General features: G+C 33.8%; 1 protein-coding gene and 1 long non-coding RNA gene across 4 annotated transcripts; both read right to left on the minus strand.

The window, feature by feature from the left end:
* Nucleotides 1-6,111: 6,111 nt before the first annotated feature.
* LOC130745549 (uncharacterized) lies at nt 6,112-7,929 on the minus strand. 2 transcript variants are annotated; one of them, XR_009021812.1, is made up of 3 exons: nt 7,705-7,929; nt 6,523-7,574; nt 6,112-6,415 (listed from the first exon to the last, which is right to left on the minus strand). It is a non-coding gene; the product is annotated as an uncharacterized LOC130745549 (long non-coding RNA). The 2 variants fall into 2 exon arrangements; XR_009021811.1 differs by having other exon boundaries at nt 6,112-7,574.
* Nucleotides 7,930-9,971: 2,042 nt separating this feature from the next.
* Nucleotides 9,972-17,219, minus strand: LOC130745550 (high mobility group B protein 10-like). 2 transcript variants are annotated; one of them, XM_057597856.1, is made up of 7 exons: nt 16,981-17,116; nt 14,550-14,724; nt 13,620-13,698; nt 13,066-13,228; nt 12,889-12,966; nt 11,630-12,042; nt 9,972-10,287 (listed from the first exon to the last, which is right to left on the minus strand). In XM_057597856.1, exons 1-7 carry the CDS (start codon nt 17,111-17,113, stop codon nt 10,201-10,203), a joined length of 1,128 nt encoding a protein of 375 aa, XP_057453839.1. In that variant the 5' UTR covers nt 17,114-17,116; the 3' UTR covers nt 9,972-10,200. The 2 variants fall into 2 exon arrangements, with proteins under 2 accessions (XP_057453839.1, XP_057453840.1); XM_057597857.1 differs by lacking the exon at nt 14,550-14,724 and having other exon boundaries at nt 16,981-17,219.
* Nucleotides 17,220-17,645: the final 426 nt, after the last annotated feature.

Consider the following 17,645-nt stretch of genomic DNA (forward strand, 5'->3'; position numbering starts at 1 on the left):
TTTTAAATCTAATTAAGTCATTTTGCTCAATTTTGACTAGTCAACTGTCCAGTGGCAAGCCTAGTCAGCTAAGGATGGCCACGTGGACTTTTTCACATCAATTTTAGTCCCTTGAAAAACATTTTAATCAATTTTAGTCTTCGTTCTTCCACCTTCCTCTTCCTCCATAACTCAAATCCTTAAACCCATAAATTCAAAACCCTAAAAAAACATATGTTTATCATATTCACCTTGTTCTTCCTTTTGAATTTATGGGATTTGAGTTATGGAGGAAGAGGAAGAGGAAAAGGGTGGAAGAGGAAGAAGATGAAGGTGGAATAACACTAACAGGGACTAAAATTGATTAAAATATTTTTAAGGGATTAAAATTGATGTGAAAAAGTCCACGTGGCCTTCCTAAGCTGACTAGGCTTGCCACTGGACCGTTGACCGGTTAAAATTGAGCAAAATAACTTAATTAGATTAAAAAAACAATTTTAGGGACCCAATTTGATGTAAAAATTTTACAGAGACCAGATTTGATTCCCTTTACAATTTCAATGACCAAAAGGGCCCAATTACCCATATCTTGTTGGATATCTCGCCTTTCACCTATGTGAGTTGAGTTGTTCTCTTAACTTAATGCTTTTTTCCTACACCACCTTGGTTTCCTTGAGATTTTTTAGTTAATTATGTTACAGGCCTAAGCAGAAAATTTTTGAGGGAGGAAAATATGTGATCTTAGGGCTTATTGAAAACAAAAATGATTCGTAGACACGTTTACCGTTGCAACTCTAAATACTTCTTTGCAATAAATTTAGTGGCAGTCATATTGCGGAGGGCTTATTGAAAACAAAAATGATTCGTAAACACGTTTACCGTTGCAACTCTAAATACTTCTTTGCAATAAATTTAGTGGCAGTCATATTGCTGTTGAAATCAAGTGTTAGAGTCAAGTCCCACATCGGAGAAGCCAAGGTAAGAGGGAGAGTTTATAAGGAGATGGACCCATAAACCTAATGCCTTAAGGTTTTGGGTTAAGATGTGGTGTCCAGATCCTTCTTGGTGTCTCCTCTCGGCCTTGGCCCATGGGTCCTCGCCGTGACTCTCCCAACAATTGCGGTGGTTTAACCCCCCCAAAGATATTTCCTCTGGATATCCCTTAAAAAGTTTCTTGGGAATTTTGTTTCAAAAATGCTTCCTGCAAATTTTCTTACGAAAAATATTCATGCCAATAGTTTTGAGGCAAAATGCGCAGGAATGTCCGAAGCAAAACCCACAAGTAAGAGGGTTTCAAGTTGTCCTCTACTGTTTTGTGGTTCGAATCTCGAGACTACTGGAAAAAGTAGGAACCTACAAATCTAGAGAATGAGAAAGTCCTACTAAGTTGTGTCAAATGTTAGCTTGTCCAACGTTATAATCATACCTAGTATGAAAAGGGAGAAAAAGACAAGAACTTGAAAAGCTAGACAATGATTTTTATTTTACTTGTGCCAAATGTTTACTTATCCAACATTATTAAACTTATATCTTAGGACCGGTACAATCGGTTGAACCAAAAATCGATGACAAATTCTTGGGTGGACACACACATAACACATCATATTTTCGATAACCGACTAATTTGGTCATTACGTTTGAAGCCATGAGTTAATAACTTGTTCCTCAAACTTGTTATGAACCAACTTTGTCAAAACCTCAAGTAAATACACATGAATAGTTCATCATTAGAAAGAACCGGCTTGAATTTTGTTTCTTGGGGAGGCTATTATGTGAGGAATGATATTGTCAATATTTGAGCCTACAAGTCTACAACATGTGAGTAATGATATATACACACCTCCTTATTTACACACTTCATTTTCACCTATTTTTATTTCTATCTCTCTCATCTTATCATCTATCACATCTTATACTTTCTCTCTCTTACTTTTTCTTTTCTTCCTATCTCTCTCCTCCTCCACCTTTTTCCACCTCAATTTAGAGGTGTGGACAAATAATTATTGCCTCAAACTTGTCATGAACCAACTTTGTCAAAAGCTCAAGTAAATACACATGAATAGTTCATCATTAGAAAGAACCGGCTTGAATTTTGTTTCTTGTGGAGGCTATTAAGTGAGAAATGATATTGTCAATATTTGAGCCTACAAGTCTACAACATGCTAACTACACTATACAAAGCTTTTCACTATTGTTGTGCTTTTATGACATTTTATGCTTAAGGGGTGTTGAAGCACTTGTTTAATTCTTATTGATGTTTTGTGAAGCTTCTCACTTTATGACAGTCAAAAACTGTCACAAAAGTGAGGTGTTTGTTAGTTTCAATATTGTAGCGTGGTTTGTGTGTCATTATTGATTTTCTCATGTAAAAAAGATCATTATCATGTTTTACATGAGCAAATATTTTGTCTATCTCTCTTTATATGTATGTAATAATTAAACTAGTATGTATACCCGTGCCGATGCACGGGACATATTTCAAAGTATATAATAATTTTCTTTTAATTATATAGAATTATTTATTTTGTATGAATGAACAAAAAATTTAGATATAATTTATTGTGTTTTTAATTTGTTTATGATATAATAATACAATAATTTGTATGATTTTTGTTTTTATCCTTTTATTTTCGTTTTTCATATCTCCAAATAAGATGATTGAAAATATGAATTACATATTAAATATACTTGTGCCGTTGCACAGGGGCATATTTCCGAACATATCAAAACTGTTTTTAATATATGGATTAATTTTTTTTATATAAATGAAAAATAATTGATTAATGTGTTTATGATGTAAGAATATAAGAAATTACATGATTTTCGTTTTTTTATTTAGTTTTTCCTATCTCTAAATACTTATACACAATTTATAACATATGGAAAATGTGATAGAAAAAATGGATCACATTAAATTACTTTTTTTACCGTATATAATTTTGATTTCATAATCCATAAATAAATACGGACATTTAAAAAAATATATAAAGAATGCAACAGATAGCTCATTCGGAGCATTTGAAACAGAGGCTTTGAAATGGGATATGCGGAAAAAGATGGAGAAGCTTTCATGTAATTTGGGAATTGCTCTCTCTCCCTCTCCCTCTCCCCCCTCCCTCTCCCATTCCCCCACCCCTCTCTCTCTGTCTCTGTCTCTCCCCCTCCCTCTCCCTCTCCCTTTCCCTCTCCCTCTCCCTATCCCTCTCCCTCTCCCTCAACCCATAAAATCATAATAAAATTTGCTTTTTTGTTATTTTTAATTAGAAATATTTTAATTTCCCTGTCGGATCCTATTTTCAAAATCAAATTGTAATACTTCTGTATATCTACTCCTAAAAATATTTAAAAAGTCTAGAAAAAGTATATAAATTATATTAAAACATTTTCTATTAGTTTCCACTTGAAGGTATTTTCATGCAAAATGTTCCTCATCCAACTTTTTACTATGTAACCTAAACACCAATAAATATAGAATATATATTTTCAATCCCTGTGTGACTATATATTGATATATATTTACTTCTTAAAATTTAATTTTGATTATTTTTAACTTGGAAATATTTTAAAGTTAATGTTCTTCCCTGTGAGATCCTTATTTTCACAATAAAATTGCAACGCTTCTGTATATCTACTCTTACAATTATTTAAAAAGTCTGAAAAAAGAACTAAAATGATAACAAAACAATATTTCTATTAGTTTCAACTTGAAAGTATTTTCATGAAAAATGATCATCCCCGTATGAGCTTTTTAATATATAACAAACATAAAAAAATTAAACTATATATCTTCATTTATTCCAATTCTCGTCAAAATTTCCTTATATATATGTATATACACCTTTAAACTTATGAAAAAAATTCTAAAATTACACTTTTTGTTATTTTCAACTTGAAAATAGTTTAATATAAATGTTCTTCCCCGTGAGATCTATATTTTCACAATCAAATTAAAATTGTTTTGTATATCTACTCTTAAAATTATTTAAAAGTATGGAAAAAGTACTAAAATTTTGTTATAACATTTTCTATTACTTTCAATTTAAATTATTTTCATGCAAAATGTTCCTCTTGTAGGAGTTTTTTTACTATATCATTAATAAGTATAGACTAAATATGTTTATTCTTCTCTAATTCCCCGTGGAAGCCCTATATTCACAATCAAACTATAGTGTTTATATATATCTACTCCTAAATTAATTAAAAAGTTTGGGAAAAGTACAAAATTAAATTAAACCATATTTTCTATTAATTCCAACTTCAAAGTATTTTCATGTAAAATTTTCCTACCCGTATGAGCTATTAAATATGTAATTTAAACATAAATAAATAAAAGGTATATATGTTCATTTATTTCAATTCCCGTCAAAATTTTATATTTTTATATACATTTTACTTTAAACTTATGAAAAAAATCTAAAATTATATCAAAGTCTATTGTTTGTTATTTTCAAATTGAAAATATTTTAATATAAATGTTCTTCCACGTGGAATCTCTATTTTCACAATCAAATTAAAATGGTTATGTATATCTACTCTTAAAATTAATTAAAAGTCTAGGAATATTACTAAAATTATATTAACATTTTCTATTAGTTTCATTTTAAAGTATTTTCATGCAAAATGTTTCTCATATAGGAGCTTTTTACTATATAATTTTTGTTTACAACAACTATATAATTAATAAATATAGAGTAAATATGTTTATATTTCTCTAATTCCTCGTGGGAGCCCTATAATCACAATCAAATTATAATGCTTATGTATATCTACTTTTAAATTATTTAAAAAAAAGTTATGAAAAATTACTAAAATTATATTAAAACATTTTATATTAGTTTTAACTTTGATAGTATTTTCTTGCAAAATGTTCTTCATGTAGGAGCTTTTTACTATATAATTCATAATAAATATAGACTAAATATGTTTATTCTACTCTAATTCCCCGTGGGAGCCCTATGTTCACAATCAAATTATAATGTTTTTGTATACCTACTCTTAAATTATTTTTAAAAGAATGAAAAATTACTCAAATTATATTAAAACATTCTCTATTAGTTTCAACTTGAAAGTATTTTCATGCAAATTATTTATCGTGTAGGAGTTTTTTACTATATAATTAATAAATATTTATTCTTCTCTAATTCCCTGTGGGAGCCCTATATTCACAATCAAATTAAAATGATTTTGTAAATCTACTGTTAAATTATTTAAAAAGTTTGGGAAAAGTACTAAAATTAAATTAAATCATATTTTTTATTAATTTCAACTTGAAACTATTTCCATGTAAAATGTTCATCCTTGTATGAGCTTTAAGTAGCTTACACAAATAAATATAGACCATATTATTTGTTAATTTATTCCACTCCCCCGTGTGACAAATTTTAAATATCAAAATTTCATATTTTTATGTATTTTTACTTCTAAACTTATTAAAAAAAGAAAAATTCTATAATATTGATAAATTTTTTTTTGTTATTTTAACTCAGAAATATGTCAGTGTTAATGTTCTTCCCCGTGGGATCCGTAATTTTTTTTTCTATTTTTTTATATATAATTCGAATATAACTATTTTCAAAGTAATATGGAAGAACCGAGCATATACATAAATTAATCTTCCCAATAGAGTTAATTTATTCATAAATAAATATACATGTAAATTTATTCCAATCTCGTGTGAAAAAAGAATTTAAGTTTTTAAGTTCTGAAGAAAAAAAATCTTTTAATACCCGTAGAAGTTCTAGTTTTACCTTTTAATTTATGTTACTCTTAATATATTTCCTTCTAAACATAGTAATGAATAATTATAAAAAGCATATATGCTGCCAGTAAGCATGAATTTCAATAGGGTAACTAATGTTATGCCAATTGATTTTCTCATGGGCGGTGGGTGGAAGTTGCAATAAATAAAAGCATTGAAGCGTGGTCTTCAAGGATTTGGCTTCTCAAGAATTCTACGTGTGCTATACCAAGTAGAAATGATCTGCTAAAATTAAATCTACAAAAAGTTCATATTCAATTTAAAATCAATACTGATTATATTTCTATCGTCTAGGTGTCAATGTCAACCAAAGCAAAATGGTATGGTTCTTCAAGAGAAATTACTAACCAAAAGGATAGAAAGCATATAGCAGGGGCATATAAACCTCTGTTTTCATTTATTAGGGTAACCTCGTCAATCCCATACATTGTAAAACATCCCTTACATAATTGGAAAAGAGGGGACTATAGGTCTACTGTCATAACATTTATCTACCACAATCACCAAACAAATTTTTTAATATGAATCAACACATTACATTAGTAACATACAATGGCGGTCACAACCTCTAAACTTCAACTACGTACAACACTATCCCCTTTATATCTTCACATAATTTAGTGATATGATTTGTTGATTCATTCCTTCTTGTTCTGCGGGTGTCCTGCATAACTTAACCTTCAAACAATAATTGTACAAATTGTTAGTCCTTGAAAAATACGCTAATGTTAAGGGCAATCTCTTACAACATCTTATTTCACATAAAGATTCATAAAAAAAACTACCAGAAGCAAGTAATGACACATAGTTAGAGGTAACCAACTTGTATCACTCCTTGTAAGATTCATCATTGCTCACATAGTATGCTATCTCTGCAAGATAGAAACTTTCATAAAATCAATATCAAAATCTGTCAAATAAACAATCATTTTATAAATTCACTCCTATTCAATTTAAGAAAACTTAGAAATATAAAAATTGAACCAATCATAGAATCGTAATCAATTTTCCAAATCAAATTAAAATTAAACAAAACTGAAAGGAAAAAAATTAACAATAAAAACACTTCCAAAAAATCGTCCCTTCATATAGCAGGTCCTGCAAAACAGTCAGATACATTGTTCCAATGAATAAAATCACTATCATGGATGAAATATTTCCCAAAATTAAAAGTACCAAATATGAATGCACAATACTAAGTTAAATAAAATAGTTGAAACAAAAACCTTATCATCCATGATAATCATATCGATCTTAGTTGTTTGTCCTCAAACACGAATGAGAAAAAACACTACCATTTCAATACGTATGATTTTTTTTCAACAAAAAAACATACATAATGAAATTTGACATTAGCTATTTTAGTAATAATGCATGTCTTATCCACATACACCCTACAAAGTGAGAATAATCAAAACAAACATTAAACTCTATTACAATTCTATGTTTCCTAAGCTATTTTTGTGATGAGTTCATTGAACATGATTAGTACCACCATTGCTCCCTCTCCTGTTGTATTCTTCAGCAACTGTCTTTGCATTAAGCATTTGATTCTTATTCTGCAAAGTGAAAAAATCTATCCCTGAGGTATGAATTCTGCAAATAATTTTAAGTATATCTTTTCCTCTTCATTGTTATGCCTTTTTCCTAGCGTGTTGAGCTGAAACTCTATTCCTCAGCAGCCTTTGTCCTTTGTCCACTAAGTGCCATCCACATCTAAGCTGCTTCAGTGCAAGACTGCAACCCCTCTGTATAATCTCGCATACTTCCGTCGGAAACCATAGCCATAGTCTAATCTTAAATCACCTTTAATTAGACAAAACCCAAACCCTGCATCCTGATTCATGAAACAGGCAATGAAACCATGTACAAAAACAGCAAAATATATCAAAGAATTATAAATGGAGGTGAAGACTGAATGCAAAACAAAGAAGGAAGAAAGAAGGTGAAATTAAAAGGCTTCTTACCGAAATGGAATTAGATGAAACTGAAGAGCTGCTAAGAACGATGCTGAAATAAGTCGTAGATTGAAGGGTTCTTACCGATCATCTTCGATGAAAATTCCAAAGGTCATCGCTGCTTAGTTTGGAAACAGAGAAAAAAAGTGCATTAGAAAGCACCATGTCGTAGCTTCAGAACAGCGAAGAAAAGTGAACGAACAATCAAGTGTTAGGACTAAAAAGAAAAAGAAATCAGACCTGAATTAATGTGGTACATTGAATCCCATCAATTGAATCTTAAATATATTCAGAATTCCAACGTGTTATTTTTTTTTTTAAGTCAAACTAAAGGTTTAAATAATTTTTTAGAAAAAGTTTGATTGGTCAATAAATGGGTAGTGGGAAACAAATTCAAGAGGTATCATTAATAAGAGGCATTATACTTATTAAAAAAATTCAAAATAAAAATAAATTAAGTGGCTTATTACCTAGCTACCCTCAACTTAATTCCAATTATCAAAAGTACCACTTTGAAGTTTCCTAAAGTAGTAATAACATTTTCTTTTTGATTTATTTAATTCTTGGAAAAATGGTTGAAAGGTCCCTCAATGCTTGCCAAGTGTCATTTCTTTCCTTCTTATAGTTTCTCTTTTATATTGTATTTAGATATATGTGCGACCTTGTATTAAGAGAGGGTTAGGCACAAATTTTTCAACATTAGAATTAGGTCTTTATTTTGCCTCTCTTTCACCTAAGTATCTTGATCACCTTGCTAGAAGTTTGCCTTGCCACCCACTGACCAGTAGTGTGACGGGTGCAGAAATGGATCCTCCACATTTTCCCCCTTTCCCTTCTACAAGTACATCACGCCCTCCATGTTTATCTTCTTCCTATTTTGATATCATCATTGAACAATTTTTGGCTTTTTTGTAGCGTACTTAAGAGGTTCAGCTTCATTTCGCAAGAGAGTGCAAGAGTGAGCTTCATAGTGAGTGAGCTTTAGTTGATACCGTTGGTCCACCAATTAGTATTCCAAGATAATGAAACCAAGCCACAGCTGACACATGATTGACATGAAATTAAGGATTTCTATGGTCTGCAAGGACACAACTTGATCATGTTTGAAATATATAGAGGACTCCATCTTCCGTATTTCTATCTACAACGATGACTCAAGAGATTCATTATGGTGTTGGGATTTTTCCACATGATCAAGATTTGGGTGAAGATGTTGTTACAGATGTGGTGCCAGAGCCAGTTCTAGAGGTGGTTTCAGGCAACAGTACCCAGATGGATGTTCCAGAAGTGAATCCCGCCGCTGATGGTCCAGATGACGGTTTACACTTCACTTTCTTTCCCATCTCATTTCACACTTTTTTTTTTCTATTTCTCTAAACATTTCCTATCACATCACAAATCATATCACTCATTTCTCTCATTTCTCTTCTTATTTACCTAAGGTGAAAGTGGAAATGGGATGTCAATAGAATATTACTCCTTTGAACACCAGCAGTTCAATCTCATATGAAGAAGACCTGAGTATTTTGGAGGGTCTAGCCTTTTTTTGTTAATATGTTATATCTACTTTTTGTTGTACCATAGCGCTAGTTATTCTAAAAAACAATTTTTTTCATAAAGATATCAACACATAAATGACATCTTTTTAATTTTCGTTTACCGGATGCAATTTTAGTATCATCAATCATGTCTCCGAATCAATTATACTAACACCAATTATACTAACACCATACTAACACCGATCCAAACACACAAATCACAAACTAAGTCAATAAGCAATCCAAATTTTATAACGTTAGCCTCAGTACTGAACATACACAGGCCCTTCTCCCAGGGATGGATGTAATAAGACCTAGTAATCCTCAAATAATCTTCACAATATTACACTTCCATAATTAATTAATTATCTACTAACTCTACTCCTCATTCCAAATTCCCCCCCCCCCCAAACGGAGGTGGAGGTGAAGTAATGATGATACGGGTGAAACTTATAATCAACTATAATGCATACCTACCAACAAGGACCAACACAATTGATAAATAACTGAGTTCTTTAAGCATTTAGTCTAGGGTTCAATTCATGGACGATGCGCTTAAAGAAAAATCTATTGAGAGAAACACATACCCACTTAATGTGATCTCCGAGAAGATTAGACTCATGGCTGCGGCCGTGGAGATACAGCTTTGGAAACCAGAACTATAATGCATAACTTACCACTTCTATGACTACCACATGGCTAAGGTCTATAAAAATTGAACGTAGGACGGACCCCTGATTTTGAGAGCAACGACTATAAAGTTAACAACAAAATGTTTTTCAAAATCATTCATCATAATCTACACCAGAATTCTCACAAAGACACAAACCCTCCCTTCTCAGCCATCAGTTTTCTCATGGGTAAAATCTCTCTAGAATGACGAGGAAAATTAAACATAACAAGGGTAAGGGCAAAAGACAAAAAGTGAAGTCATATAAAATATCAGTCTAAGAATCTCATGTTAAGTCTACTGAGGAGCTGGATGATTGGATTTGTACTCTTGCATTCCAGTCTGGTATCTTTCCTTATCTCTCAGTGCTTTATCCTGATAAACCTGCATTAAATCAACAAAAAAATTGTATAAAAAAGTATTGGAGATAAATAAAACCACAAAATAATTTCAAACAAATAAGGATAGTAACTTTCATGTCATCTGTTTCTGGCCAGCAAGGGTATTTTGATTCTATAGTTAACGTACAACTATTTCTCTAAAAAAAAATTATAATCAAGCAAAAGTGAAAGCCAATATCACAACAAATATAGTCCTCCCCACAATTATAGCCTTCTTAATAATTTCACACAGAATTGAGAAGCCATTAGAAGCAGTTATCATTACCACACAGCCTCCATTTATTTTTTGGCAGTGGACATTGACAGTAGCAAAAATAAGAATGTTAAGATGGATGATTGGCCCCTCTAGAAATGATAAGATACACAATGGGCGGATAAGAGGAGATATAGGGGTAGTGTCTCTAGTGTGAGGACTGAGGACTAATACGGAATAAATAAGGTGGTATGGAGTATGGACAGGTACAAAGAAGACATTTGGAAATACTGGTGAGAAGGGTTGGTGACATGGTATTTAGTCCTGTGAAAAGAGGTAGAGGGAGGCCAAAAGGAACTTGGGAAGATATTGTTAAAAATGATCTCATTATCAATAGTATCCCTCATAATCTAGTTTTTTATTGAGCTCAATGATGCAATGTGATCCATATAGTTGACCTCACTTAGTAACAAAGCTTTGTTGTTGTTGTTTGACATTGACTATTTCAACCACAGAACCTCCTTTAGAAGCCAATAGGGAATAGAGTTGGCTTTGAATAAAGCTTGTGGGAGATTCTCAAATGCCTAAAGGACACCATGATAGCTACAACTAAAAAAGGCCCTGATTACTTTCTAATCTTCTGAAGATATTACGATGTTGTTTCTCATTTACACACTCCCACAAAATTTGTATAAATAGTTCAAGTATTTCCATGAATATTTACAATGAATGAGAATCTGAGGATTGGTCAAATTTAGTTTTGTTTGTGTTCAAATAATAGATTGCTGGGCATCTAGCTGAGTTTGCAGATCAGAGAACCAAAGCTTTTTAGAGATCTAACACATGTCTAGATGATCTACCATATCCACAATAGCTACATTTGACTACAAAGTTGAACAGTATCAGGCATATCATTCATTTTATGAACCTTAAATTGGGTTTTAATGTAATGTTTGTCTGTTTTCTATGAGATAACGAAGAGAAACGAAGGAAAATGATCCATGTGCCTAGATAAAAATAGTCCACATACAGATAAACTTTCATTATTTTTACCTGAAGATTTTCATACGGTATGCCAGAAAGAAAATAAAACAACAACCCTGAGCAACGGTAAAAAGTGCATATCTTATACCTGTCTTTCTGCTTCAGACAGATTGCTCCACAGAAACCCAATCCTCTTACTAATTTCTTTCTCTTGCCCTTGAAATGAGGGCCTTAGCCTGGCATAATTCTCAGCAAAGAAGAAATTGTAACCACTCCTGTTCGACTTTGGTAGAGATGGATCACGTAATGCCGATTTTGATTTCTTTCGCGAACTAGGCATGCCTTCAGCATAAGAACTCTGAGACACATTGTCAGGAACATGATACAGGATACCTTTCACCTGTTCAGAACCCAGGCTCACTGTAACTATATACCCACCATCAAATTTCCCATCAATTGTTCCAGGCACCACAGAACCAGGTGTTGGTACTGGACTAACTGCATTTAGGTTCCCATCAATTGTTCCAGGCACCACAGAACCAGGTGTCTGTGCTGGACTAACTGCATATTAGAAAGCAAATCCTTATCAAAGATATACATGAAAAGCATATCCAGTTACCCACATAGATTAGAAGGACACAAGCTAAAAAGTAATGTCAAGTGAAAACTCAAGAAACAAATTGTCTATGAAGGGTATTCCAAAAAACAAAAGCACATATTTACTATGATTATGTCGCCGGATAAAGAACTTCGGCATCGGTGCAGTAAGAGTCTTAGCTGGTGCAGCAGAGGCAGCCGCTGCTGGATGAGGAGCAGAGGTTGTAAACGTGAAGGGAGTGAAGAATGAGGCTCGGCCACACACAAAAATAGGGTTTTAGACCAAATAGGTCGTGATTTTAAAACAGGTCTGGGCCCATTTGATGTGCTGCTCGTAATCGCAAAATCAGCGATTAACCCAGAATGCAACTATTTAATCGTGATTTTGACTACTATGCTTGTACTAGTAGTCTAGTAGTAGAATATTAGCCTAAATATGTAGCATTAGGTTAGGCCATAATATAACTTCTAAATGAGACTCAATAAACTTTGTGATTCGGTTTTTCCAAATTTGGGGCATTTGGAATGGAAGGGACCATTTGCCACATGGAGAAAGTGAGCAGGTTAAAAGCCAAAACTGAAGCCATAGAGGGTTATTTGGTAAAGGGCCAATAATTAAGGGTCATTTGCATAACAGAAACACATCAAGACAATTAAAGAAAAAATGAAGAATCATTTGGAAGTCTCTTCGACCTCTGCTATAATTATAAGAAACTAAAGATACTGCTTTTATGTGAAAACAAATATAGATACAAATGAATATGTGAAGCCTTAAAGGAATAATCAAATCTAAATGCTCCATTGACTTACCCTGAACAGGTATATCATTCACAGCAGCACCTTCCCTAATGGGTGTGGAGCTATTGGCAAGGCTCCTATTGCCAGGGTCTGGATAAATGGAATTACTGATTGGTCAAAGATTAAAAAAGCACAACATAATTGCGGGTGGGAAAAGGGGGCCGGGGGGGAATATTCATCTTTTCTTACCAGGTGTTGAGGAAGGAGGGACTTGCTTCCGAAAATAATATACTTGCTCAAAGTGATAAAGCAACGATAAATAGTACCTGCGCACCATAAATGATGCGCTGGTTATGGTATCTCGGAACTTAAAAGCCAGAATCACTTCCTTCCATTTACGATCGTCAAGTACCTATGTTAATTTAAGAGCAAACTTAGGATAAGTCATTTAGAAAAGTTTTTTTAAAGAGAGAAATCAATCTACAAAAATTTCAACATCACCGAACTTCATCATAGCTAGATTTCAAACTCAATCTCTACAATCAGCATCAAATCTGCTGAAAGGACATACTTCCATTACCTTAGCTCCTAACTCAAGTTAAATGAATACATATCATGAAAGAGATGAAAAAAGGAAAAAGAAAAGAAAACATATATGTTTCATCACACAAGGTGACTGATTTTCAAAAATTAGTAGAGATATACAACCAATTATGGTGTCATTTGATCTATGTAACATATCCCACCTAGTGAGAAAAGGGATTGGTTGTTGCTGTAGTAGCAGAGAAATACACAATGCATACCTTTTCAAGACCACCACGAGATGTTACTTCTATAAAAAGGCGATATAGATCTAGCGGCTTTCCTCCTATAGTAGGAACCCTACACAAACAAAAAGGGAAAAGTAGACAATTTTAACTCTAAATTTTCTTAATCATCTACTCTGTATACTGTTGTAAATGCGAAAAGAATTAAAAGCAAAAATAAAGAAAACAAGGATTTACGAGTTTTAGCCAATTAACGCCTACATCATTGGGAGCGGCTATATTTCTTGTTATAACCAAGTGCAGATTTACATAGGGTATTTATATAACCATAAGCACATCACTCCAATACAAGGAGTAAAACCCCCAAAATCTCCCATCTGCCGTACCTCAACCTATCTAATCGTCCACACCACCAACATTGATAAAGCCTCAAAAGGAATTTTTACCTCCGCTCCACTCCGCTAAATAATATGACCCTCATAAAACACACACCCCGCCCCATAAACACCTAAAATCAAATAGGTAAGAGAAAAGAATAGGTACACCATAAAATCAATAAGGAAGAATCAAACTCAATAAAACTAACTGATCTTAAAAGTAAAACAAAATCAACCATAAAATTCTCAATGGCCTTCATTTAAAATGGCACCCTAGTCCTTCAGTACTGCTTCACTCAAGCGAAGTTTTAAGAGCACAGTAAAAGTGACACTCCATACAAGGCAAATCCATCTTCCATTTCATTCCCCTCATTAAATTACCACAAAGAAAGCTTAGCATTAATAAATATACATCAATTTCTCTCCCTAGCTGCAGCTAAATGATAACTGGGCACGAGGGAAAACCCAAAAAGCACACAACTTTAATCTCAAACAATGGAAATTAACAAAACCCACAACCGCAAAAACAAGAATTAGCAACAAAAACGAAAAGGGCACTTGTTGAATCAAGAAAAACAGACCCACTTACTTAAATTTGGTGCCGAATGATTTGTGAAAAGATTGAAGGTTCTCCCAGAAGAGATTGGCATCACGAGTGAGGTCCTGGTAGAGAGCGGTTGGCGGAGGGTAAGGGTTGGCATTTCCGTTTCCAACATTCTGAAGCTGATGATGTTGATGTTGTTGTTGTTGTTGTTGCTGCGTTCCTGAGTCACTTGTTGTTGTCATGTTAATTTCTTGCTTTTCTATTCCTAAATCTTAATCTATGCTATGCTATGCTTTCACACCTCCAAAAAATTACATTACATAGGTTATACTAAAACTAAAACTAAAACCTTAGGTTATAAACAATATTGATATACCGCATCTCATCTACATTCAGAATGAAGTGATATGTTTGTTTCATGTAATCAAAATAGAAAGTGATATAGGTTAATAAAATATTTATTTGGCATGAAGATTATCAATAAAGTTTACAAAATGGGTAATTCAATTATATTCTTTCTAATTTTAAAATAAATTTATTCAAATAAAATATTTTTTAAGTTTAATTGTGATGCACAACCACCGGTGTAAAACAATTTTACATTGAGTTACCAATAATAATCATATTGTGTCAGGAATTGTTATTAGAACTCTTATTAGAACTCTCTCCTTCAAACTATTCTTACCCCCTTTATGCTAAGAAAAGTCTAAAATACCATTTTTAAATAACTTCTCCAAACCTCCCACCACCCCACTTTCTTCCATTTCAAATTTTCCCTCTAAACCTCCCACCACCCCATATCCCATTTTCATTTACAACTTTCTTTTCACCAACTTCATCTTCCTTTCCTTTCCAAATCACCATCTTCATCTTCCTCTTCATCTTTAACGGCACTACCAGCTCCAACCGCCACCCGCCTTCGGGATCTTCGTCGCCCGCCGCTGCTACCATCGCCAAGTCTCTCGCGTGCCGCCCCAGCCACCGTCGCCACCTTTTTCCCCGTCGCGATCTGGTTAGTTTTCGGGGACCCGATCTCTGTAACGATTCGCACTTTAAAAGTGTGTTAGGCATACACTTTTAAAGTGTGATTCATACGCACACACTTTAAAATTGTGATACATAGGCACTTTACAGTGCGATTCAGACGCACTTTGAAGTGCGTATCGCACTGTAAAGTGCGTCCACTGAGCAATTCCATTTTTGTTTACTCACTCTTATGTAAATCATTTCATTATTGGTACAGATATGGCAAGAACTAATAATTCTAACCAGCCACTTCAAGTCCTTGTGAGCAGATGTCATCCCACTATGTCTGACCATAAAAGGCGTGAAGAAGCTCGTGCTGTCGTGCATCTCGTGCAACCCCAGAGCCTGAACCTGAAGATGTCCCTCCCATTGTAAATCAGCCTCATGAGAATGATGATATGCGTGATGCCAGAGTTGATGAGGAGCATGAGGAGGAAGGTTCTGGTGATGAGGAGGAGGAAGATGATAATGAGGGTGGGCAGGATGAGGATGAGGATGTGCAAGTGGAGGATGAGGAGGAACTATACTTTCCAGGGGGGCTTTTAAGCTGACTTTGTTGAAGATCTTCAAGAGACATGTAGCATATCAAGTTTGGAAGTCTTACAAATATCCAAATGAGACAAATCTGGGTGTCTTGAAGACTTACCATCATGGGAATGCTTTGAACGGGGAGGGGAAAGAACCAAAGTACCTCATTAAGTACGTAAAGGGAAGGGCTAAGGCGGCTGGTCTACAGAGTTTGATGACGTGCAACCTGCCCTCGGTGGATAAGGCCATGTTATCGGCGTTTCTAGAGATATGGCACTCGAAGACTTCCTCTTTTCATATGTCGTTCGGGGGGATGAACATCACACTGGACAACGTAGCTTCATTGCTACGCATCCCTGTCACGGGGAAGTTCTTTACTCTCCTAAATCTGAACCCTAAACTTAATACTCAAAAAAATACAAGTCCAATGCCCCCTAAAGGATACCATAAGGACTATTTTAATCATCATTCATTTCTTGAGGTCTTCTTCCTCTTCAGGTCCAGTCCTCCTCTTGTTCAGGTCTAGTCTTCCTCTTCTTTAGGTCTACATGGACTCTGTCGATTCAGAAGTTGGTGCCTGATGGGGTGGTCCGTTCGCTCATATTTATGGGATCGACTTTTTATCAGATCCCATCATAATTAGCATCTTTGCGTATTCATAATAAGTAAGGATGGTCACCCCTACATTAGCTTCGCACAAATAAATATACAATAAAGAGAAAATCTTTACATTTCATAATCACAATCGATTTCCCTCTCTAGTTGCAGCTAAAATGATAACTGGGCACGAGAGAAAACCCAAAAATCACACAACTTTAATCTCAAACAATTGAAATTAACAAAACTCACAACCGTAAAAACAAGAATCAACACAAAAACGAAAAAGGGAACTTGTTGAATCAAGAAAAACATACCCACTTACTTGAATTTGGTGTCGAATGATTTGTGAAAAGATCGAAGCTTCTCCCAAAAGAGATTGGCATCACGAGTGAGGTTCTGGTAGAGAGCGGTTGGCGGAAGGTAAGGGTTGGTGGGTGTGAGTGAGGCAGAGGCATTTCCGTTTCCAACATTCTGAAGCTGATGACGATGTTGTTGCTGCGTTCCTGAGTCACTTGTTGTTGTCATGTTAATTTCTTGATTTTCTATTCCTAAATCTTAATCTATGCTATGTTATGCTTTCACACCTCCAAAAAAAATTACATAGATTATACTAATACTCTGTTTGGTAGAGTAGAGAGAGATAGAGAAGAGAAAGATAGAAGATAGAAGTTGAGTAGAGAGAAATAGATGAGAAATATAGTAGATTTAGAGGTTGTTTGGTATGATAAAAAAAAGAAGAGAGATAGAGAAGAAAGAATGTTACTTTTTGTGCACAATGACATTTTTACCCAAAATATATAATATTACAAATTGATTATAAACTTATACTCCATCCGTTCCTATATATAAGGTCACTTTATCTAACTCTCTTAGATTAAGAAAAGTAGTTATAAGTGATAAATTTGTAAAAGAATTTATCCACTTTCCTATATTACACTTAGAGCATCTCCAATGGGAGTGTCTCACACTAAAGAGACTCTCTCACTA

This window comes from Lotus japonicus, chromosome 3 (genome assembly GCF_012489685.1).
Source record: "Lotus japonicus ecotype B-129 chromosome 3, LjGifu_v1.2".
NCBI classification, from domain to species: Eukaryota; Viridiplantae; Streptophyta; class Magnoliopsida; order Fabales; family Fabaceae; genus Lotus; species Lotus japonicus.

Bases quoted from the DNA above. Each gene is read 5' to 3' on its own strand.
- LOC130745550 (XM_057597856.1), bottom strand. From the start codon at position 17,113: ATGCCTCTGCCTCACTCACACCCACCAACCCTTACCTTCCGCCAACCG. The intron at 13,699-14,549 runs GTAAGTGGGTCT...TTGTTTGTGTAG, and splicing joins TCATTCGGCACCAAATTTAA to GGTTCCTACTATAGGAGGAA. The intron at 12,967-13,065 runs GTAAGAAAAGAT...CCATTTATCCAG, and splicing joins CCCTCCTTCCTCAACACCTG to ACCCTGGCAATAGGAGCCTT.